Source organism: Protomyctophum bolini (genome assembly GCF_963924005.1).
Source record: "Protomyctophum bolini genome assembly, chromosome: 24".
NCBI lineage: Eukaryota > Metazoa > Chordata > Actinopteri > Myctophiformes > Myctophidae > Protomyctophum > Protomyctophum bolini.
In genome coordinates this window covers 29,337,005-29,362,786 of record NC_137885.1, presented here as the reverse complement: position 1 = coordinate 29,362,786, position 25,782 = coordinate 29,337,005, and the positions used below count along the sequence as shown (strand labels likewise).

At 44.3% G+C, this 25,782-nt stretch overlaps 1 protein-coding gene across 1 annotated transcript in view; it reads left to right on the top strand.

Moving 5' to 3' along the window:
* bin1b (bridging integrator 1b) overlaps window positions 1-21,606 on the top strand; it is a 44,709-nt gene extending 23,103 nt beyond the window's left edge. Inside the window, exons 5-14 of the mRNA XM_080758467.1 lie at window positions 923-1,018; window positions 1,429-1,536; window positions 8,952-9,037; window positions 9,947-10,022; window positions 10,730-10,785; window positions 12,549-12,593; window positions 13,591-13,639; window positions 16,988-17,041; window positions 19,361-19,462; window positions 20,924-21,606. Coding sequence (XP_080614593.1) covers window positions 923-1,018; window positions 1,429-1,536; window positions 8,952-9,037; window positions 9,947-10,022; window positions 10,730-10,785; window positions 12,549-12,593; window positions 13,591-13,639; window positions 16,988-17,041; window positions 19,361-19,462; window positions 20,924-21,025 — 774 coding nt within the window. The 3' untranslated portion in view covers window positions 21,026-21,606. The remainder of the gene's footprint in view (window positions 1-922; window positions 1,019-1,428; window positions 1,537-8,951; window positions 9,038-9,946; window positions 10,023-10,729; window positions 10,786-12,548; window positions 12,594-13,590; window positions 13,640-16,987; window positions 17,042-19,360; window positions 19,463-20,923) is intronic.
* The last annotated feature ends 4,176 nt before the right edge of the window (window positions 21,607-25,782 follow it).

The following is a 25,782-nucleotide window of genomic DNA, read 5'->3' as shown; positions in this document are numbered from 1 at the left end:
TTAAGAACAACAGCAAACCAGGGAACAGTTCTTCACCTCTCCTCTCCTCTCCTTTTTTTTTAAATATATTTTGTATCCCACGATTTTGTAACGCATTTTTCACCCCTGTGTCAAATATCTAATGTGATCCTGGGCTCTACACACCCTCCACCAACCTAGTCCCCATATATGGGGGACAAGGGGAGAGCAACGGACTTGAACTCATGCTTCCTTCATGCCTGAGTGTCCAAGTTGCTCCTTCACACCTGACAGGAGGGAGTTTCCCTGGTTGGACGTAGCGCGTGGAAGGAACACGTTATTCCAACCAGTTCCTTTCCCCTCCATCAGGCGCCCCGGCTGACCAGGGGGAGGCAGTTTAGAGACCAGGATTACTGCATGTTTTTGTGAGGGTACCTACCCTAGGGGACACGGGGAGAACATGCAAACTCCACACAGAAAGGCTCTTTCGCCAACCCCGCCTTCGGGTATGGACACTCTCCTCTCAATAACTCACTCACATCTTCAGTGTCTTTATGTTTCCAATCACTGCATGTTTCTCACTTCCTTCCTGCCACGCCTCCACAGGAGATGATTGAGAAAGAGATGGATTATAACCTGGAGGTAAAAGGCAGCTAGCTGCCTACTCTATATTCTTCTTCTTCGTTGGTTAATTAGGAGTCGTAGCTCCCCTATAATCTTCTTCCGGTGATTAATTACAAGAAGTTCTATAGCTGCCCTACAGATGTCTTCTTCGGTGGTTAATTCATTCTAATGAGTTGTTCCACCAGTAGACTGACTGCGTGTGTGTGTGTGTGTGTGTGTGTGTGTGTGTGTGTGTGTGTGTGTGTGTGTGTGTGTGTGTGTGTGTGTGTGTGTGTGTGTGTGTGTGTGTGTGTGTGTGTGTGTGTGTGTGTGTGTGTGTGTGTGTGTGTGTGTCTTGCAGGAGACAGACGTGCTGTGGACAGACTATCATGACAAGGTCACAGACGACTCCGTGATCTCGATGGACACTTACCTGACCCAGTTCACTGACATTAAGGTCTGTATGTCTGTGTGTCTGTTGTTACCTGACCCAGTTCACTGACATTAAGGTCTGTGTGTCTGCAGTGTCTGTTACCTTACCCAGTTCACTGACATTAAGGTCTGTGTGTCTGTGTGTCTGTTACCTCACCCAGTTCACTGACATTAAGGTCTGTGTGTCTGTGTGTCTGTGAGTGTTCAGTCATGTACAGCATAGTGTAGCATCTCAGCATGTATGCAAGGCACCAACAACCTGCACATCAGGAGCAATCAGGGGTTCAGAGTCTTGCTCAAGGACACTTTGACACTAACGCTGGTATCTGAAGCATGACCTCACACTGTAGGTCCTAATGACCTCATACTGTAGGTCCTAATGACCTCATACTCTGGTCCTAATGACCTCATACCCCCCCCCCCCCCACCCCGCAGGCCCGCATAGCGAAGCGCGAGAGGAAGATGACAGACTTCGACAGCGCCAGACATCACTTTGCTTCAGTACAGAAAGGGAAGAAGAAGGACGAGGCCAAGATCGCCAAGGTACAGTAACAGTGTGTGATGAGTACAGTAACAGTGTGTGATGAGTACAGTAACAGTGTGTGATGAGTACAGTAACACTACAGTGTGATAAGTACAGTAAGGTACAGTAACAGTGTGTGATGAGTACAGTAACACTACAGTGTGATAAGTACAGTAAGGTACAGTAACAGTGTGATAAGTACAGTAACAGTGTGTGATGAGTACAGTAACAGAGTGTGATAAGTACAGTAACACTACAGTGTGTGATAAGTACAGTAACACTACAGTGTGTGATAAGTACAGTAAGATACAGTAACAGTGTGTGATAAGTACAGTAACACTACAGTGTGTGATAAGTACAGTAAGGTACAGTAACAGTGTGTGATGAGTACAGTAACAGTGTGTGATAAGTACAGTCAGTAACAGTGTGTGATAAGTACAGTAACACTACAGTGTGTGATAAGTACAGTAACACTACAGTGTGTGATAAGTACAGTAACACTACAGTGTGTGATAAGTACAGTAACACTACAGTGTGTGATAAGTACAGTAAGATACAGTAACAGTGTGTGATGAGTACAGTAACACTACAGTGTGTGATAAGTACAGTAAGATACAGTAACAGTGTGTGATAAGTACAGTAAGGTACAGTAACAGTGTGTGATGAGTACAGTAACAGTGTGTGATGAGTACAGTAAGATACAGTAACAGTGTGTGATGAGTACAGTAACTGTGTGATAAGTACAGTAAGATACAGTAACAGTGTGTGATAAGTACAGTAACACTACAGTGTGTGATAAGTACAGTAAGGTACAGTAACAGTGTGTGATGAGTACAGTAAGATACAGTAACAGTGTGTGATAAGTACAGTAAGGTACAGTAACAGTGTGTGATAAGTACAGTAAGGTACAGTAACAGTGTGTGATAAGTACAGTAAGGTACAGTAACAGTGTGTGATGAGTACAGTAACAGTGTGTGATGAGTACAGTAAGGTACAGTAACAGTGTGTGATAAGTACAGTAACACTACAGTGTGTGATAAGTACAGTAAGGTACAGTAACAGTGTGTGATGAGTACAGTAAGATACAGTAACAGTGTGTGATAAGTACAGTAACACTACAGTGTGTGATAAGTACAGTAAGGTACAGTAACAGTGTGTGATGAGTACAGTAACACTACAGTGTGTGATAAGTACAGGAAGATACAGTAACAGTGTGTGATGAGTACAGTAAGGTACAGTAACAGTGTGTGATGAGTACAGTAAGGTACAGTAACAGTGTGTGATGAGTACAGTAACTGTGTGATAAGTACAGTAACACTACAGTGTGTGATAAGTACAGTAAGATACAGTAACAGTGTGTGATAAGTACAGTAACACTACAGTGTGTGATAAGTACAGTAAGATACAGTAACAGTGTGTGATAAGTACAGTAACACTACAGTGTGTGATAAGTACAGTAAGATACAGTAACAGTGTGTGATAAGTACAGTAACACTACAGTGTGTGATAAGTACAGTAAGGTACAGTAACAGTGTGTGATAAGTACAGTAAGATACAGTAACAGTGTGTGATAAGTACAGTAACACTACAGTGTGTGATAAGTACAGTAAGGTACAGTAACAGTGTGTGATAAGTACAGTAAGGTACAGTAACAGTGTGTGATGAGTCAACACTGTTGTTTGTGCATTGCATTGACTGCTATGTATTTGTCTTTAAAATGTATGTTTGGGTGTGTTTGAACATTAAACAAGAATTCAAGTTACTGTTTACTCACATAATATAATACATGCCATCAGTGGTCCCCAAAGTGGGGTCCCACGGGGACCCCCAGGGGCCCTTGAGGGAGTTCCAGGGGGTCCCAAATGGACCCTCATGGGTCTGTGACTCTTGAGAGTGTACAAATGGTCCCTACCGGGTCCATTTGTTCACTCTTGATTTGATTTGATTCCTGTAGACTTGAAATGAAACGGGTTGAGAATCACTGCTAGAGACTTAAAATCATCTCTTATGGGGGTCCCTGGGGGTCCCTGGCATATCTTTTCAAATGGGGGTCCGCGGGCCAATTAGTGTCAATTTGGGGGTCCTTGACATTGGGAACCACTGCATGACATCATTTATCTTTATTATGTTATTTGAAACTTAAAGGTGTTTTCTCAGTGACTAATTCATCTAGTGGCTTAATTAACATGCCTGTTGGTCTTGCATTGTCGTTTCTCTCTGTTCCACTTTTCACCTTTTATTTTCCTCCTATTATGTCCTTACATCTCTCTGTCTCTCCTATTATTATATATATATTATATATTATTATATATGTCCTTATCTCTTATCTTATCTCTTCCACTTCCACTTTATTGTCACCTCATAGTTTCACAGGTGTAGAAAAGTAGGTGCAATTCTCTTTGTCGCACAACTTCCAACCGTTAGCAGTTGTCAGGAAAAGGAACAGAGGAGAATAAAATGAGGGGGAAAAAAGCTTCTTGTCGTTGTTGACACCGAGAGTGAGATCGCCCCTCCCGACACCACAGTGTCGGTGATCACCTGACCTTGTGATCACCTGACCTTGTGATCACCTGACCTTGTGATCACCTGACCTTGTGTCTGTGTGTCTGTGTGTGTGTCTGTGTCTGTGTGTGTGTGTGTTGTGAGAGTAGAACAGGGTTTCTCAAACTAGAGTGCCATGACATAAGTCCAGTCCAGGGGTGCCTCAGAATACTTATAGATGATATTATTTGGAAGTTATGGATATCACTTGAGTTTAACCACTTAGATGTAGTAAAACAGACCGTACTTGGTGAGCTGTTTTTCCAGCCACACCAAATCTCTGGTGATCGCACATCTAAAAGCTACGAGCCTGTGTAGCTTGTATAGAATATTTGGTGAACGTTCTTACGTTCTCCCCCCCAGAACGGGGGAGGGGTCTGCGCATGCATAAAAGTGAATGGCAGATCGAGAGGCAAAGTGAGTTTAATGTTGTTTAAAGTCATTTAATGCAATCAGACATGACTTTTCTGTTTGGATGTCTGGGCTGTCGAGGCCAGAAAAGTAGGTTTTTTTGCCACTCAGTCAGAATAGGCGTTCCCGCATAACTTCCGGGTTTGATGATGATGTCACACGCAGGCCCTCTATTCTGGGGTAGAAGTGGTTAAATGTCAAGTTATTTACTTTCAATCTGTCCCACAAATGACAATGTGTCATTCAGGGGGTGCCGTGGACGAAAGGGTTATTTACAGGGGGTGTCCTGGGGCCCAAAAGGTTGGTGTCCTGGGGCCCAAGAGGTTGTCCTGGGGCCCAAGAGGTTGTCCTGGGGCCCAAAAGGTTGGTGTTCTGGGGCCCAAGAGGTTGTCCTGGGGCCCAAAAGGTTGGTGTCCTGGGGCCCAAAAGGTTGTTGTCCTGGGGCCCAAAAGGTTGTTGTCCTGGGGCCCAAAAGGTTGGTGTCCTGGGGCCCAAGAAGTTGTCCTGGGGCCCAAAAGGTTGGTGTCCTGGGGCCCAAGAGGTTGTCCTGGGGCCCAAAAGGTTGGTGTCCTGGGGCCCAAAAGGTTGTCCTGGGGCCCAAAAGGTTGTTGTCCTGGGGCCCAAAAGCTTGTCCTGGGGCCCAAAGGGTTGTTGTCCTGGGGCCCAAAAGGTTGTTGTCCTGGGGCCCAAAAGTTGTCCTGGGGCCCAAAAGGTTGTCCTGGGGCCCAAAAGGTTGTTGTCCTGGGGCCCAAAAGGTTTGAGAAGAGAGGACGCGGCGCGTTATCCTGACGGGGTCTCCTGGGTTGAGGGCCATGAGGCAGGTGTGATGTTGTCGCCCCTTCTCGCCACTTGGTGGCGCTTCGTCTGGAAGTCCATCATGGGGTTTCCGGTTGCACGCTGGCATTGCAGGCCTAGGATAGGTGTCTCCGTCTCATGTTAAACTTGGCAGGAACTATCTTGTTGAATGCTAAAGTTGTAGACCCCCCCCCCCCCCTCCCCACGTGCACGTGCACACACACACACACACACACACACACACACACACACACACACACACACACACACACACATTTGAATTATTTTATTTGGATCTGCACAAGTGGCGTATACAGAATAGACCCAAACACTGGTCAGAATAAGGTTATACATTATATGGTCCAACCAAGCTGCTGCACATGCTTAACACACAGAGGGAAAAGAAGAGAAAAAAAATATATATAGCACATTGTTGACATACTATATACTTGTTACTACTAGACAGGATGTTTGTTTTGGGTTTTTTAAGCCACCTAGGGATAAATGAAACAACGCCTTCTCCAGACAGACAGACAGACTGCCCATAGTAGCTGAGACAGAACAGTATTTAGCCAGCTTTTTTGCATTTGTTTTTAGCAATCCACCCAATTGCAAACCCCTGAGCACAAGTTCATGGACATGGCCCAGACTTCCAAATATAAGGACAATAAGTTGACAGTTATATCCCAAGGCCATAATACGTTCCACCAGAAGCTGATATTTCATAAGTTTGGATGTAAAACAAGTGTCCATATACAAATCAAATGGGAAGCCTATTTCAAATATAGTGACAGTTTTTCAAATTTCATTGATGAACACAATATCTGGGGTATTTGGAATATCTTGTAGTGAATTGACATGCGTGTCATTGTGATCAAACCAGTCTATTTTTACAGTGCTGTGTTTATACATTCTTGTTGTCCTGTCCTGTACTCCTCTGATCTTGTCTGAGACCAGGTCCACCAGACGGTCATGTCTGGCAATGTACAGTCCTTTATAGTGGCTGCAACCATTTAAGATGTGTGCGACTGTTTCTTTGTCATGTGGTACTGGATGTAGGATGCAGTGTGGGTCGTGTGCTGATGGGTACCAGGTTGCCAAGTTGAACTTGGTCGGCAACACCTGTAAACGGGCTTTAATAGTGAAAATGAGAATGTCCTCACCTATGGTGTTATTTGACAGTATAGAGTGTGATAATGAGTGGTTTGCAAAGGGAAGAAGAGCCAGTTTTCCCTGCAGCCTCAGACTGGTCCAGTGTTGTGCACTTTCTGATCGCTTCATTCCTAGAATGGTGGCTCTTGCGGTCGCGGATTTGATTGACAGTTCATGGTGCGCACCGTCCTGCTCGTAGGTCGCACATGCACGGACACGCGGATCTATGATGATGCTGTTGTTGAGCGCAGCAGTTGTTCAGTTGTATCAGGTGGTCTCCTCGTGCAGGCGGTCTCCTCGTGCAGGCGGTCTCCTCGTGCAGGGTGGTCTCCTCGTGCAGGTGGTGCTGAGCGAGTGGGCGGTTCCTTCTCACTTCTCTATATCGTTTCTCTTTCTGCCCATGTTTATTTCTCTCTCTCTCACTCTCTCTCTCTCTCTCTCTCTCTCTCTCTCTCTCTCTCTCTCTCTCTGTTCTGTTCTGTCTTCCTGCTGTCTGTCTTTCTCTGTGTCCTTTCCTCTGTCTATCTCTGTGTCCTTTCCTTGTGTCCTTTCTCTGTGTCCTTTCCTCTGTCTATCTCTGTGTCCTTTCCTTGTTTACTCTGTCTCTGTCTCTGTCTCTCTCTCTCTCTCTCTCTCTCTCTCTCTCTCTCTCTCTCTCTCTCTCTCTCTCTCTGTTCTGTCTTCCTGCTGTCTGTCTATCTCTGTGTCCTTTCCCTGTGTCCTTTCTCTGTGTCCTTTCCCTGTGTCCTTTCTCTGTGTCCTTTCCCTGTGTCCTTTCTCTGTCTATCTCTGTGTCCTTTCCTCTGTCTTTCTCTGTGTCCTTTCCTCTGTCTTTCTCTGTGTCCTTTCCTCTGTCTTTCTCTGTGTCCTTTCCTCTGTCTTTCTCTGTGTCCTTTCTCTGTGTCCTTTCCTCTGTCCTCTGTCTTTCTCTGTGTCCTTTCTCTGTGTCCTTTCTCTGTGTCCTTTCTCTGTGTCCTTTCCTCTGTCCTCTGTCTTTCTCTGTGTCCTTTCTCTGTGTCCTTTCCTTGTGTCCTTTCTCTGTGTCCTTTCCTCTGTCCTCTGTCTTTCTCTGTGTCCTTTCTCTGTGTCCTTTCCTTGTGTCCTTTCTCTGTGTCCTTTCCTCTGTCCTCTGTCTTTCCTTGTGTCCTTTCTCTGTGTCCTTTCTCTGTGTCCTTTCTCTGTGTCCTTTCCTCTGTCCTCTGTCTTTCTCTGTGTCCTTTCTCTGTGTCCTTTCCTTGTGTCCTTTCTCTGTGTCCTTTCCTCTGTCCTCTGTCTTTCCTTGTGTCCTTTCTCTGTGTCCTTTCTCTGTGTCCTTTCCTCTGTCCTCTGTCTTTCTCTGTGTCCTTTCTCTGTGTCCTTTCCTTGTGTCCTTTCTCTGTGTCCTTTCCTCTGTCCTCTGTCTTTCCTTGTGTCCTTTCTCTGTGTCCTTTCTCTGTGTCCTTTCCTCTGTCCTCTGTCTTTCTCTGTGTCCTTTCTCTGTGTCCTTTCCTTGTGTCCTTTCTCTGTGTCCTTTCCTCTGTCCTCTGTCTATCTCTGTGTCCTTTCCTCTGTCTTTCTCTGTGTCCTGTCCTCTGCATGGTGCATGCTGCCGTAGCAAACCGCCCTGTTGGAAATGGCCGCTCCGAGCTGGGCCCAAGGTTTAATCTCAGCACACCAGGTGGCTCAGACTAACTTGTCCAGAAACCAGGTGAAATTAATTACTTTACTAAACCCAAAAAAAAAAGAAAATAATAAATAAATGTAGTAGTTCACTCAAAGAAATTACTTAATTTCTATCAATTACACACCGCGTGAAGCCTTGAATTCATAGAGATTATTTTTGTTTGTCACATTCCTAGTATATGCCAATAATTTGATGACCGGGTGGTGGGCTCCTAATGGAGACACAAAGGAGACTCTTTGTGTCTCCATAGGGAACAACTGCTGGTCATCACATCAATATTGGCTTAGGAATGGGAGAAAAAGTGTCCATGAATTCAAGTCTTCATGGGGTGAGTAATTGATAGGGGGAAAAAAGTAATTTAGGGCGTGAACGATCCCTTTAAAGGTGGTGTAAGTGTATGTTTAGTTTGCTATAGCCCTTTCAGGACACCAATTTCATCTAATGAGGAGAGAGCAGCTTACACTTTAACGTGTTCCTGTTCCAATTGTGTTTTTATTGTTCACTTCAACTTGTTTATTCTGTACAGTACATATTCTGTGTACTGTATGATGAGGTCTCTCTCTCACTTATTTTAACCAAAAAACAAAACCACAAAATCACTTACACCAACTTTAATGTTACCTGCTCCTGCTAATCAATATCTGCCCTGTGTGTGTCTGTTTCTTACTTAACAACCGTCTCCCTCATTGACACTATTGTAAAAATGTCTTATAGGAAAAGTGCTTCAAAAACAACACGCTTCCTCTTCTGTGTGTGCGCGTCCGTGTGTGTGTGCGCGCGTCCGTGTGTGCGCGCGTCCGTCCGTGTGTGTGTGTGTGTGTGTGTGTGTGTGTGTGTGTGTGTGTGTGTGTGTGTGTGTGCGTGTGTGTGTAGGCGGAGGAGGAGCTGGGGAGAGCCCAGAAGGTGTTTGAGGAGCTGAATGTGGAGCTACAAGATGAGCTCCCCGCGCTGTGGGACAGGTACTAAGGCTGCACACTATATCGTTGCTGGGGGGACAGGTACTAAGGCTGCACACTATATCGTTGCTGGGGGGACAGGTACTGAGGCTGCACACTATATCGTTGCTGGGGGGACAGGTACTAGGCTGCACACTATATCGTTGCTGGGGGGGACAGGTACTAAGGCTGCACACTATATCGTTGCTGTGGGGACAGGTACTGAGGCTGCACACTATATCGTTGCTGGGGGGACAGGTACTAAGGCTGCACACTATATCGTTGCTGTGGGGACAATATACTGAGGCTGCACACTATATCGTTGCTGGGGGGACAGGTACTAAGGCTGCACACTATATCGTTGCTGGGGGGACAGGTACTAAGGCTGCACACTATATCGTTGCTGGGGGGGACAGGTACTAAGGCTGCACACTATATCGTTGCTGGGGGGACAGGTACTAAGGCTGCACACTATATCGTTGCTGGGGGGACAGGTACTAAGGCTGCACACTATATTGTAGTTGCACCACTCAGTTCACACGGGTGTGATTTTTGAGTGGTGCAACCACTCCAAGGAACAGCAATGTCCGTGTTCACCTACCTATGTGTTCGTTCACCTACCTACCTACAGTACCTAACTATGTGGCCATGAGCACCAGTATATGACTATGAGTACCAGTAGGTGGCGCTGTTGTTCCAGAAACAGAGAGAGAGATAGTATTAGTGCTGCACTGTTGCCTGCTAATGAGAGAGAGAGAGAGAGAGGAGAGGAGGGGGGGGGGAGAGGGGAGTTGCACCACTCAGTTCACACAGGTGTGATTTTATATCACCGTGCAACATCCAGATATATTCTCACTGTGTGTGTGTGTGTGTGTGTGTGTGTGTGTGTGTGTGTGTGTGTGTGTGTGTGTGTGTGTGTGTGTGTGTGTCCAGTCGTGTTGGCTTGTATGTTCATACATTCCAGAGCATGGCAGGATATCAGGAGATGTTCCACAAAGAAATGGGGAAGGTGAGACCCAATGTTTTCTTCCCCCTGCTGTGTGTGTGTGTGTGTGTGTGTGTGTGTGTGTGTGTGTGTGTGTGTGTGTGTGTGTGTGTGTGTGTGTGTGTGTGTGTGTGTGTGTGTGTGTGTGCGTGCGCGTGTGCGTGCGTACGTGTGTGTGCTCACGTGTGTGTGCTCTGCCATGTGTAGTGTACTAGGGGTGCACGGCTATGAAATTATGGCCGATATCTGATCTCCGATTATTTGCAGGGTCATACCTGCCGATTCTGACCCATTCCGATATTATACAGAGGAACCACAATGGAGACCTGGGCTCTAGGGGCCTATTGGCCCTAAACCTGTTATATTATACAGAGGAACCACAATGGAGACAAGGGGCTGTATTTTGCATGTCTTAAGTAGGCTCTAGGGCCTTATTGGCCCTAAGCCTGTTAATAAAGTATTCAATCAATCAATAAATAGCCCTTTACTCTGTTTTCACAACTGATCGATGAAATAATCAGGATCATTTTGAGACCGTATAATAATAAAATAATAATCCGATACGGAATTATGTTTGGGCCGATGTGAGCGATTCCGATGATGATTTATTATTATTATTTATTATTATTATTTATTATTATTTATTATTATTATGTATTATTATTATTATTATTATTATTATTATATGGTGCATCCCTAACCTCTGCTCTTCCTCCCTGCTCTCCCTCCAGCTGAGTCAGAACCTCAATGACATCATGACCAAACTGGAGGAACAGAAAGAGGCAAAGTAGGTCCCAGAGTCTCCTCTCCGAACACGGGCAGAAACCTTGTATCTCCAATCTTTGACCATTATTTAGTTGGCATTTGAGCCGCGGACCATTATTTGATGGGTCCATTTGGTTTCATTTGACACTCTCAAGAGTTAAATTAGTGTTAGAAATCTGCATTACTTCATTTACAAGAAGTCTACAGAATTAGAGGATGTAGAAGAATTGTTATTTCGGTCAACGTTTGGCAAACGCGTGGAATTGTAGACAAAATCCTATCCCAACGACAACAAACATATTCTTTAGTGTTGCATCCGAGAGGCTAAATGTCATCAAATGGTGGTTCCGTGTGGCTCAAATACAGAATACATCTCAGTTTCTCTGTGAAGGAACGTTTGAAATGTTGAATTATTAGGTTTAACTATTTGCTACCTACCTACTTTATGCATGTAACGTAATGACTACTCGTGCCTGGTACGGCAGTGGTGCCAGATTACATACAGAGCATTACCTTTAATCCTCCCGACACTAAAACATATCGTCATTACGTCACCATCGAAAACCAATTACACTCTGGCATTGGGTCCTTTAATCTACATCTTTATTACGTCATCATTGCGAGCTAGTTATACATATGTATACTATTAGTGACGTAATGACGATATGTTTTAGTGTTGGGCGGATTAAAGGTAATGCTCCTAATCTGGCACCACTGCCGTATCAGGCACAATTAGTCATTACGTCATTTGCTGGGACGGTGCATACGCATCAAAATTGGCGGGACGGTGCATACGAGTCCCGGGTGAAACTAGTACTTGCGCGCTCTGCTTGCGCAAGTAATAATGGGCCTTGACATGAAAAGGGTTGAAAACCACTGGTCCTTTTTAGAACTGACTGCAATTCATTGGAATAATACGAGTCACCAATCAGCCAAACTGAGTCATTGCAAGGCTATAAAACAAAATGGGCGAACAGCCACAGAGCTTCGTTGAAATGGCAGAGGTCAAGGCAGTGACATGTCAACGGCCACAGAAAGAAAGAAAGGTACTATGTTTACCCTGCAGGGTAACTGGACTAAGGAAAGGAAAGGTACTATGTTTACCCTGCAGGGTAACTGGACTAAGGAAAGAAAAGGTACTATGTTTACCCAGGGTAACTGGACTAAGGAAAGGAAAGGTACTATGTTTACCCTGCAGGGTAACTGGACTAAGCTCAAGAACTTGTTTACAGCCAGGCCCTGCTCATAGAACATTTCATGGTAGGGGGTTCAATGCCTTGTCCAAGGGCACTTCAGCGGTGGTAATTTTAACGTGCCGGTCCGGGGATACGAACTATAGCGACCTTCACGATATCAAGACCGCTCCGCAAACCGTTCGGCCACCGCTGCCACTATAAGGCAGCACAAGGCAGAGGTCACAGAGGTCAAGGCAGTGACATATTATCAACGGCCACAAGGCACAGGCGACCTGAATCCGTGCACAAAGTTGTGCGCTCCATGGGCACAAATACACTTGCATTGTGGGCGTGGAATTCTCTCAAATGTAATAAATAGATTACAGGTTTTTGTAATCTTTTCGGAGTAAAAATAATAATATACTACCAGGTATATAAAAAGTAACTCTGGAGGTGTTTAACTATTATTATTAACTCGTTACTGTGTGTGGTGTATATGCTAGACATGTAGCCGACAGAACACCGGGATGAAAGTGTTCTTAAGTCCTAAGAGTACAGTGTCAAAGGTCACGTCAGTGATGTGTTCATACTTCATACCGTCCCTCTGCAGAAAGGTTGATAAGGCAGCAGGAAATACAGAAGATTCTGGGAAGAGGTAATTGGACCCGCCCGGCCCCGGCTCCACTAACCAGCCAATAACACTCTCGGTCCCGCCCGGCCCGGCTCCACTAACCAGCCAATAACAATCCTCGTCCTTGTGTGTCGTATCATTAACGCTACTTCCTGGTTGCTGCGTCTGACTCTGTCCTCGCTTTCCGATTGGCCGTTTCACTGCCTGAGGGTTGTTTCAATTGGCCCAGCATGCTTGACATGAGCAAGATGTTGATAATCATATGTCAGCTAGAGAAGATGTTATGGAAGTCCATTTGTCCAAACATTTAACAATAAATACCACGATGAAATAAACAATGAAATAAACAATCAAGCAATTTGTTCTTTTACTATCCCATAGACATTTTTATTCTAACGCTTTTGGACCACTGGGCTTCCGTAGTTACTAGTAACAAAATGTCCGGAAAACTAATCGGCACATTATCACAAAAAATTCACAGGAGTTCATTTACAGTAGATATATATCATCATCGCATGATGATTTGATATCGTATGATATTATGTAGTATAACTCGTAGCAAAAACGTGTTTTTTTTCTTTTGTCTGTTGAATGTATTTCATACATAAACCTTTCTTTCCAAACACTACTGCTGCTTAACTCATAAACGAACTAAATGGAGAAAAAAAGCAGCACTCCAAAATAAAAGATGCAAGACTGGCTCAGATGGAATATCTCATGTTTATTAACAGCAGTAGCCTCCAGACTTATAGTTTTATTTTGGAGTGCCGCTTTTTCCATTTAGTTGGTTTATGAGTTTTTCACTGCCTTAAACAAATTAGGGCAGTTTCCAGAGGAAGCGCACCTGTGTTTCTTTTCTTTGTCTTTCTTTAACTGCTGCTGCTGCTGTCTGTGTGAGACTGGAGCTTACCTGTTTGAAGCCCTCTGCTGCCCTCCTATGGTATTAACCATGTACTGAACTGGTGTCCTAAATGTCAGTCAGTAATATTGTGCCCAACCCTCTTGTGTCTTCTCTTGTCAGCGAGATGGAGGGAGCCAATCACAGCGAGTCCGCCGACTCACCACCAAAGGTACAGTAGAGTACAGTAGAGACCCTCACTGTCTGTGTGATTATGAATCCCACCTCACTGTCTGTGTGATTATGAATCCCACCTCACTGTCTGTGCGATTATGAATCCCACCTCACTGTCTGTGCGATTATGAATCCCACCTCACTGTCTGTGTGATTATGAATCCCACCTCACTGTCTGTGTGATTATGAATCACACCTCACTGTCTGTGTGATTATGAATCACACCTCACTGTCTGTGTGATTATGAATCACACCTCACTGTCTGTGTGATTATGAATCCCACCTCACTGTCTGTGTGATTATGAATCACACCTCACTGTCTGTGTGATTATGAATCACACCTCACTGTCTGTGTGATTATGAATCACACCTCACTGTCTGTGTGATTATGAATCACACCTCACTGTCTGTGTGATTATGAATCACACCTCACTGTCTGTGCGATTATGAATCACACCTCACTGTCTGTGTGATTATGAATCACACCTCACTGTCTGTGTGATTATGAATCCCACCTCACTGTCTGTGCGATTATGAATCACACCTCACTGTCTGTGTGATTATGAATCACACCTCACTGTCTGTGTGATTATGAATCACACCTCACTGTCTGTGTGATTATGAATCACACCTCACTGTCTGTGCGATTATGAATCACACCTCACTGTCTGTGTAGACTAGAATAGGGATGTGATTCTCTGCCTGCACAGCTGGGCTTGACGAGCAGGGGATTCAATCCCACTTGGTTATCTAACCTCTAACCTGTAGGCCATCAACACTGTGTACTACCATTTGGGCAATACTACTGTAATGCTGCTATACTGATTTATACTATAATAATAATAATAATAATTATGATACTATGTAGTATGTACTACCAGTAATAAATAACGCATCAACTCTTACAACTATTAACCTGTGGTTACTAACTCTGCATGGTGTGTGTGTGTGTGTGTGTGTGTGTGTGTGTGTGTGTGTGTGTGTGTGTGTGTGTTTGCTCGTGTGCGCGCGTGTGTGTATGCGTGCGTTAACATCACTTCTTGTGCATGCACGCATGTGGATGTGTGTGCACACAAACGTGCATGGGTGTGTGTGTGTGTGTGTGTGCATGTACGTGTGTGTGTGTGTGTGTGTGCGCCACTCAGAGGCCCGGCCCGCCCGGTCCACCGGCAAACCGCCCGCCTCCACGTCCGACCTCCGCCCCCAACCAGGACGAAGACGACCTTTCTGACGACGAGGCTCCGTACACACAGCCTGTTCCCACGGCAACGCAGGTCAGCAGGCCTCTGTACACACAGCCTGTTCCCACGGCAACGCAGGTCAGCAGGCCTCTCCTGTCTTTGTGGACGAGGAGAACTTACTTACACTGGATGTTGCAACGGTCCAAGTCTTTAGACCGGTTGGTTATGGGAGAGTCAGCGGTCCAAGTCTTTAGACCGGTTGGTTATGGGAGAGTCAGCGGTCCAAGTCTTTTGACCGGTTGGTTATGGTCCAAGTCTTTAAACCGGTTGGTTATGGGAGAGTCAGCGGTCCAAGTCTTTGACCGGTTGGTTATGGGAGAGTCAGCGGTCCAAGTCTTTAGACCGGTTGGTTATGGGAGAGTCAGCGGTCCAAGTCTTTGACCGGTTGGTTATGGGAGAGTCAGCGGTCCAAGTCTTTGACCGGTTGGTTATGGGAGAGTCACTCCAAACAAGTTGCATCCTGTTCATGTTGTAGCAGAGTTACTGAAGCCTGACGAACCAATTAAAAGCCTAACAACCTCCCACACTAGCCAAGGTCTGCACTTTAGGCTAGTGGATAAGATGTTTGGCTCTAGTGCACTGTGTGGGAGACCCGGGTTTGAATCTCAGGCGTTGCATAAGTCTTTCTTGTTGTACCGTCCGCGTCACACCCTCATCTCACTAGCCGTTTGTGTTTGTTACCGCTGCACGGGACAGGCGCCATCTTGGGATTCATGGGAGGTGACGGTAAGCATGTTCTTCTGTAAACAGTGAAATACATGTGTGAAACTGTGAATACATACAAGGAACCTGGCACTGATTGGACCAGCATTATGAATACATACAAGGAACCTGGCACTGATTGGACCAGCGGGGCCATAAGACGGATAAATAAACGGCTAGCCTCCTGCAGAGTCGTCCGGGCGGGACATTCATTCATACACAGTAAAAACCTGAGGACTGTATGAAAGGAAAGCTCTTTTCCTATAATAATAACACTTGACTTAAAAACTCTCTTTTGTCAATCTCCCTCTCTTGGTTTTGTGACCCTATTACGCAACCCTGATCCCATTGTACCCGTAAAACCAAATTCTCCTGGGGTGCTGCCATTACACCCCCCCCCCCACCCCATGTCAACCTCCATTCCATCCAACGACCCCCTCCTCCCCTTACATCCAACGCCACCTCCTCCTTCCCTTCCATCCAACGCTCCCTCCTCCTTCCCTTCCATCCAACGCTCCCTCCTCCTTCCCTTCCATCCAACGCCCCTCCTCCTTCCAAAAACGACAAAACCCCTCCCCCAGCCGGAGCAGCCCGCCGCGGGGCAGGAGGATGACGACCAGCACCAGAACCCCCGCCAGGAGGAGGAAGCTCAGGGGGGGGGCTGGGGGGATGACACCCCCCCCCAGGCAGGGGGAGGAGGAGGAGGAGGAGGAGGAGGAGGGGCTGGGGGCTGGGACGACGAAGACACGGCGGCCCCCGGCGATGATGGAACCTCGCCGTACGCACAGCCCAACTGGGACGCTGAGGCAGGGCGGGGAAGGCCGGGGGGGGGGCAGGGTAGAAGCAGAACTCACTGGTTCTCAACCCCAGTCTGATGAGACTCTCGGACCCACATTTGATCTGTTTTGTGTTAATTTTCTTTATAATTTGTGCTCTGCAGTCTGCATGTCTGCATGCCTGCATGGTCCGTTTGGTTGCATTTGGTATAGCCTATATACAGTGTTGGAGCTACAGGCCCGGCTTAAGGGTCCAGTTTTGGTTCCTATAACTATGAATCATTTAGCTGCCTGCGGACCCCCTGGGAACCCCTCAAGGACCCCTGGGGGTCCCTGGACGTCCCCACGTATACGTTGAGAACCGGAGTTCCGGAAAAGAGTAGATGTAGCTCAAAAATACATTCTGAATTAAATAAATTGTTAAGTTAAGATTTTTTAAATCCAAAACATGATCATCAGGTACTATGATTGCGACTGCAAGGTCGCAGTTTACTATGAAAACCTGCAAATCACACCTAATGTGTCACAGTCAGATCTGACCTCATCGAACCCTGTACCCGCTGCCACCCTTCAAAACATACAAGTTTTTTATTTTTATTTTTTTTAACGTGATTTCTTCTGGTTTAGGAGGTGGTGACCAACGGCTCCGATGGAGAACTACCACCAGGATTCATCTACAAGGTGGGATTCTTATCAACCCCCGATTGAAAAGCATGTATGAATGAATGAACCGTTGTAAAGCGCTTTGAGCACTTGGAAAAGCGCTATAAATAATGCAATTAATGATAATGGTTTGTCCAGGTAAAGGTAAATTAATATATGCGTGATGGTTTGTCCAGGTGAAGGTAAATTAATATATGCGTGATGGTTTGTCCAGGTGAAGGTAAATTAATATATGCGTGATGGTTTGTCCAGGTGAAGGTAAATTAATATATGTGTGATGGTTTGTCCAGGTGAAGGTAAATTAATATATGCGTGATGGTTTGTCCAGGTGAAGGTAAATTAATATATGCGTGATGGTTTGTCCAGGTGAAGGTAAATTAATATATGCGTGATGGTTTGTCCAGGTAAAGGTAAATTAATATATGCGTGATGGTTTGTCCAGGTGAAGGTAAATTAATATATGCGTGATGGTTTGTCCAGGTGAAGGTAAATTAATATATGCGTGATGGTTTGTCCAGGTAAAGGTAAATTAATATATGCGTGATGGTTTGTCCAGGTGAAGGTAAATTAATATATGCGTGATGGTTTGTCCAGGTGAAGGTAAATTAATATATGCGTGATGGTTTGTCCAGGTGAAGGTAAATTAATATATGCGTGATGGTTTGTCCAGGTGAAGGTAAATTAATATATGCGTGATGGTTTGTCCAGGTGAAGGTAAATTAATATATGCGTGATGGTTTGTCCAGGTGAAGGTAAATTAATATATGCGTGATGGTTTGTCCAGGTGAAGGTAAATTAATATATGCGTGATGGTTTGTCCAGGTGAAGGTAAATTAATATATGCGTGATGGTTTGTCCAGGTGAAGGTAAATTAATATATGCGTGATGGTTTGTCCAGGTGAAGGTAAATTAATATATGCGTGATGGTTTGTCCAGGTGAAGGTAAATTAATATATGCGTGATGGTTTGTCCAGGTGAAGGTAAATTAATATATGCGTGATGGTTTGTCCAGGTGAAGGTAAATTAATATATGCGTGATGGTTTGTCCAGGTGAAGGTAAATTAATATATGCGTGATGGTTTGTCCAGGTGAAGGTAAATTAATATATGCGTGATGGTTTGTCCAGGTGAAGGTAAATTAATATATGCGTGATGGTTTGTCCAGGTGAAGGTAAATTAATATATGCGTGATGGTTTGTCCAGGTGAAGGTAAATTAATATATGCGTGATGGTTTGTCCAGGTGAAGGTAAATTAATATATGCGTGATGGTTTGTCCAGGTGAAGGTAAATTAATATATGCGTGATGGTTTGTCCAGGTGAAGGTAAATTAATTATGCGTGATGGTTTGTCCAGGTAAAGGTAAATTAATATATGCGTGATGGTTTGTCCAGGTAAAGGTAAATTAATATATGCGTGATGGTTTGTCCAGGTGAAGGTAAATTAATATATGCGTGATGGTTTGTCCAGGTAAAGGTAAATTAATATATGCGTGATGGTTTGTCCAGGTAAAGGTAAATTAATATATGCGTGATGGTTTGTCCAGGTAAAGGTAAATTAATATATGCGTGATGGTTTGTCCAGGTGAAGGTAAATTAATTATGCGTGATGGTTTGTCCAGGTGAAGGTAAATTAATATATGCGTGATGGTTTGTCCAGGTGAAGGTAAATTAATATATGCGTGATGGTTTGTCCAGGTGAAGGTAAATTAATTATGCGTGATGGTTTGTCCAGGTGAAGGTAAATTAATATATGCGTGATGGTTTGTCCAGGTGAAGGTAAATTAATATATGCGTGATGGTTTGTCCAGGTGAAGGTAAATTAATATATGTGTGATGGTTTGTCCAGGTAAAGGTAAATTAATATATGCGTGATGGTTTGTCCAGGTAAAGGTAAATTAATATATGCGTGATGGTTTGTCCAGGTAAAGGTAAATTAATATATGCGTGATGGTTTGTCCAGGTAAAGGTAAATTAATATATGCGTGATGGTTTGTCCAGGTAAAGGTAAATTAATATATGCGTGATGGTTTGTCCAGGTAAAGGTAAATTAATATATGCGTGATGGTTTGTCCAGGTAAAGGTAAATTAATATATGCGTGATGGTTTGTCCAGGTAAAGGTAAATTAATATATGCGTGATGGTTTGTCCAGGTGAAGGTAAATTAATAATGCGTGATGGTTTGTCCAGGTGAAGGTAAATTAATATATGCGTGATGGTTTGTCCAGGTGAAGGTAAATTAATATATGCGTGATGGTTTGTCCAGGTGAAGGTAAATTAATTATGCGTGATGGTTTGTCCAGGTGAAGGTAAATTAATATATGCGTGATGGTTTGTCCAGGTGAAGGCGGTGCACGACTACGCAGCGACAGACGGAGATGAGCTGGAGCTGAAGGCGGGCGACGTCGTGCTGGTGATGGCCTTCGACGCTCCTGACGAGCAGGTCAGTGCTGGTCGGCTGCATCGCTGTTACACTACTGTTACACTACTGTTCACTACTGTTACACTACTGTTACACTACTGTTACACTACTGTTACACTACTGTTCACTACTGTTACACTACTGTTCAATAGCTCAGATTTAATAATAATAGCTCAGGTTTATATAGCGCTTTTCTAAATACCCAAAGCGCTTTACAAGGGAACACTAGGAACAGACTTTATTAAGAGAGAAAAAAAAAAAAAGTAAAACATAACAGATACAGGGTTATAAAGATAAAAGGATAAACGAGACGTCAACTGGGGGCCGAAACATAGAAGGCCCTGTCCGTCCCCCCAGGTGTCCCCCCAGGTGCGGTACTTGGCCTTGCGGACCTTCAGGAGGTTGGCTTCACTGTTACACTACTGTTCACTACTGTCCACTACTGTTACACTACTGTTCACTACTGTTCACTACTGTTACACTACTGTTCACTGTAGTGATTCATTTATGATTCAACTCATGCCTGGGAGTTGGAGCACCCCTGAACAAAATATGCAGCACACATTAGCACCCCTGAGCTCCAGTAGAAGTCATTGCACACTTGAAGGGCTGTATTTTGCGTGTCTTAAAGGACCACTTCACCACTTTTCAACCTATCTTCATATAATAGGTCCTCACTAATAATCATGAAAAAATGGCGCAATTATTTTCTACTCGGTCTGTCTGTGTCTCATAGAAGCTGTGGGCAGTTCAGAAACCGTCTTCCAGTGACATCATCATTAGGCAGATTTCTTTTTAAACAAGATTGTTTTACAAAAATGTTTAGATTTCCATTATCGTGAGAACGATGGCTTCCATTTTCGCATTGCAACTTTTCAGGACTAGAAAGCCTGCAGTTTCTATTAGCTTGGATTCCCCATCGATGATGTCACTGGAAGACGGTATCTGAACTGCCCACAGCCCTCCTATGACACACAGACAGAGTAGAAAGAAAATGCGCCATCTTTTCATGATTATTAGTGACCTATTATATGAAGATAGGTTGAAAAGTGGTGAAGTGGTCCTTTAAGTACCAGGTCTTATTCCCTAACTTGATTAAACTAAAGACCTGGAGGCGTGATCAATGCCATTTGGCTATTCTGAGTGGCCAAAGAGCATTGATCACGCCTCCAGGTCTTTAGTTTACTCAAGTTAGGGAATAAGACCTGGTATACTTAAGACACGCAAAATACAGCCCCAGGTTGCGTGCTGAGAATAGCAGATCTACAAGACCACGGCGAGATGTGAGCTTGTAAATTATTTCCAGTTATCTTCAGCAAGTGTATAAAATCAGCCAAAACTAGACTAACTAGACTAAACGCTAAACATTCCAAAGACTTATTACTACTAAACTAAAATATAGAAATGTGCTGACGTACGTACGTACGTACGTACGTACGTATACTGTATACATAAATATCTGTTTATACTGTGTGTTGTCAGGATGACGGCTGGCTCGTGGGGGTGAAGGAGTCTCACTGGTTGGAACATAAGGACCTGTCGATCAAGGGAGTGTTCCCCGAGAACTTTACTCAGAAGGTTTGAGACGAGCGCCGCCGCGCCCGGCCGGTCCTTCTCCACCTCTCTCTCTCTCTGTCCCAACATGTCTTGATGGTCTCTCTCCTCTGGAGAGACACCAGAGTCAAGTCAAGACACACAGACGTGGCTCTCTGAATTGAAATAAGTATAATACTGGTACGTTGTGGGGATTTGGAGTTTCCCGTTGAAATACGCGGTTTTGCGTTATCGATTGATTTTATGTTTTGAGGTTTACATTGTTCTCGTGGAGTGGGGTTAGAAAACAGTGCCAGTTCTGTGTACAAACACACACACACACACACACACACATGCACGCGCACGCATGCACGCGCGCGCACACACACACACACACACACACACACACACACACACACACACACACACACGCTCAAATACAGCTAAACAGTATCAAAGCGTTTTTAGTTTGATGGGATGTAAAAACTAAAAAAGAAGAATATATATATATATATAATATAATACAGTATGACCCAAATCATCAGCATGTTTCTGTTTTGTTACACGAGTCACAACTTATTTATGCGAAACCAAATATGTTATTAGCAATAAAAAGGGTAAAAGGTAACCGATGAATGTACTGTGCTTCTTTAAAACATGTTCTGTGACGTCATGGGACTTTGACACCCTTTTCACAGTCCCTTTGCATGACACACATCTTTGACTTGTATTGTGAGTTGGTGCTTTTTCAAATACATCAAAAATATACTTAGTATTGCCTGATTTCTACTTGGCCGTGCAATTGCGGAACTCTCTAACACTCTTTTCAGATAGAAAGAGGATAATAAGTCAAGCTTTTCGTACAGCTGCAATGTTGGTGAGTTTAACATTGTTTAATACAATCTGATGTTTCTGTTAGATTTACTGTTGGGCTGTACCTAGTTACCACCACCCTGGCTAGTTACCACCACCCTGGCTAGTTACCACCACCTAGTTACCACCACCCTGGCTGCCATTAACACAGACATAAAAACACCCCGTCGCGCGTCGGCTAACTTGCTTCTTACATGCGCTGGACATGATCAGCAGTGGAAAGAGGATAAGGTGCTGGACATGATCAGCAGTGGAAAGAGGAAGGTGCTGGACATGATCAGCAGTGGAAAGAGGAAGGTGCTGGACATGATCAGCAGTGGAAAGAGGAAGGTGCTGGACATGATCAGCAGTGGAAAGAGGAAAAGGTGCTGGACATGATCAGCAGTGGAAAGAGGAAGGTGCTGGACATGATCAGCAGTGGAAAGAGGAAGGTGCTGGACATGATCAGCAGTGGAAAGAGGATAAGGTGCTGGACATGATCAGCAGTGGAAAGAGGATAAGGTGCTGGACATGATCAGCAGTGGAAAGAGGAAGGCGCTGGACATGATCAGCAGTGGAAAGAGGAAGGTGCTGGACATGATCAGCAGTGGAAAGAGGAAGGTGCTGGACATGATCAGCAGTGGAAAGAGGAAGGTGCTGGACATGATCAGCAGTGGAAAGAGGAAGGCGCTGGACATGATCAGCAGTGGAAAGAGGAAGGCGCTGGACATGATCAGCAGTGGAAAGAGGATAAGGTGCTGGACATGATCAGCAGTGGAAAGAGGAAGGTGCTGGACATGATCAGCAGTGGAAAGAGGAAGGCGCTGGACATGATCAGCAGTGGAAAGAGGAAGGTGCTGGACATGATCAGCAGTGGAAAGAGGAAGGCGCTGGACATGATCAGCAGTGGAAAGAGGAAGGCGCTGGACATGATCAGCAGTGGAAAGAGGAAGGTGCTGGACATGATCAGCAGTGGAAAGAGGAAGGCGCTGGACATGATCAGCAGTGGAAAGAGGATAAGGTGCTGGAGCAAATTTGTGTTATTCTAAAAGCGGTTTTAATAAACATGGTTATTATGACATATGGAATTAGTGTTATTTCTTCATTCAGAGCATGCCAACACATTACACAGCAGAAGAGAGAGAGAGCATGCCAACACATTACACAGCAGAAGAGAGAGAGAGAGGTGCCAACACATTACACAGCAGAAGAGAGAGAGAGGTGATGGAGCAATCGGTGTAAATGTAAAGTGTGACAGTTTATTTCAATGAATGTAAATAAATGGAAGTGTAGGTTCTGCCGTAGCAGGAAGGTCTGTGACAGCAAGCTGGTTTATCTATCGAGCGATGATCCATTTCTGGTTTATCTATCGAGCACTGATCCATTTCCGTTTGCCGGAGCGGACTGCCGTAGCCGCCGGTCTGTATAGTGTAAAGCCAAATTCCAATACCCAAAATCTCGGCCACTCGCTCACTTCACTCACACTCAGATTATGGGGAAATTGGTGACCTTCCAAAATATGTGCCCATCTTGTGGACTTCACACAACTTACATGGAAGTCTTTAAATACGTGGCCTGCCCTAAATACCCCTAGGTTGAACTCTGTTAATGAGCAAACTGCATCAATTTACATTAGGACACTAACATTGTAAGAGCCATTTGAGCCTTATCATCTCTGTGATGTCACTACAGGGCAATGCCAATTTATCAATCAAGGCCTAGGTTGCCATAGTTACAGGGAGGGTATTTAACCCTGTCCCTAATGAATTGCAGGTGTTGCTGATAGGAGGCAAACTGTTTTCTGACTGCAGAGACAGGGACTGTTGCATTCACCACGTTTGACTGTTTGTTATTTATGTTATTTGCATTCAAAGTATAGGATTATGGAAAGTAAATAAATATAATTTAATATCCACTCAACACTCTGGACCTCAGTTCTTTCAGCACACGTCTAAACTAAGATTTAGGCGCTATAAACATTATGTGATTGTCTACAACATGATTGTCACATATTTCAGCAGGTCACCAATTTCACCGTAACATGGTATATTATGCCATTCTAAGCATGATTACCACTAATAACCCTGTGCGGAATATTATGTAGGCTGTTTCTAGAGAGGCCTGTGGATGGATGGTGCCAGGAACTAACGAAAAAGGTAAATGAATATTTTTTTAATGTTTTTGAATCAAATCTTGTGTAAGTCGTGGATGGCTAAAATGAAATTATTATGCAAATATATCTTGAGAAAAGATTCCTGGATTCCGGTATAGGCTAACACTGATTTATTACAAGAAATAAGATAGCTTTTTTCCGCTCATGATATAGAATTATAGGCAGTGCAGAAATCTGTTGGATCAAAGCTGTGTCATTAAAGACTCAGTAATACAATACAAAAAATCCATTATCTTTTTGTCCGTTGTTTAGACTTTTTTGTCTCGTCTCATTTACACAACATGTTGTCATTGCTTGTGCAATAGTAGTGCAGTGTCACCACTGATCTGTGCTCCCATTATACAACACCAGGTGGCGGTATTACTTTGTAACTGGCCACTGAACGCTGACACTACCTTGATTTGACTGGCATTTCCAAGGTCATCATGGCCTGATCTCATGGCGTCTGTGTCTGTATTTCTGTAACCATAGGGGAATAGCAGTCACGTGGGAATGGAACAGCTCATCAGTCAGGCCTCCACGGGACATACAGTAACGGGTGCTGGGGGTGATGTATTTCCCTTTACAGTAACATTGGTTTGAGCCATAATGTATTGACCATTTGCAGACCGTGGCCGTCAGAGTTTGGAAGCACTCGTTTTCAGTAAAGCAATGTCCTGCTGCCTCCTGCATTATGTGCTAATTCAGAACAGGTGGTACGATGCAGGGCAGTTGAGTGATGTCTAACGAGCACTTCCAAACTGCAACACTTACAAAGATAATCACCTGCAAGGACAGAAAGTAAAGTAAAGTGGATTGTTATGAAACAAAGATAGAAAGAGAATAATTCAAGCTTTTCGTATACAGCTGCAGTGTTGGTGAGTTTGCCGTTGTTTAGTACAATCAGATTGGACTTTTCTGTTTGGATGAATGGGCTACCTTGTTGTTAGCGCCATTAACTTCATAGTGCATAATGGTCCATAGGCCTCCCTCTCAGGGGTGTCATTTGGGGGCACCAGGGGATGGCATTTTGATGTAGAAATAGCACTCTATAGTAGTGTATACGCATTAGTTTCCTTATATAGATATTCCACTCTTAGGTTCTTATAGCTTACGTACATGATTCTTGATTTTTATGTATTTGATGTAGTACCATGTTTTGTTCTCATGCTTACTGTAATTCGCTCTGGAGTGCATGTATGCTAAATGGCTAAATTGTGACATACACATAACTCAATTACATTCAATGCATTTGGTTACTTTCTAAATCAAATTGTGGTAACCCAATTGTGAAGCAACACATTAAACTGACTGGGCAGAGGAGAGAAGACAACACATTAAACTGACTGGGTAGAGGAGAGAAGACAACACATTAAACTGACTGGGTAGAGGAGAGAAGACAACACATTAAACTGACTGCAGGGTAGAGGAGAGAAGACAACACATTAAACTGACTGGGTAGAGGAGAGAAGACAACACATTAAACTGACTGCAGGGTAGAGGAGAGAAGACAACACATTAAACTGACTGCAGGGTAGAGGAGAGAAGACAACACATTAAACTGACTGGGTAGAGGAGAGAAGACAACACATTAAACTGACTGGGTAGAGGAGAGAAGACAACACATTAAACTGACTGGGTAGAGGAGAGAAGACAACACATTAAACTGACTGGGTAGAGGAGAGAAGACAACACATTAAACTGACTGCAGGGTAGAGGAGAGAAGACAACACATTAAACTGACTGCAGGGTAGAGGAGAGAAGACAACACATTAAACTGACTGCAGGGTAGAGGAGAGAAGCT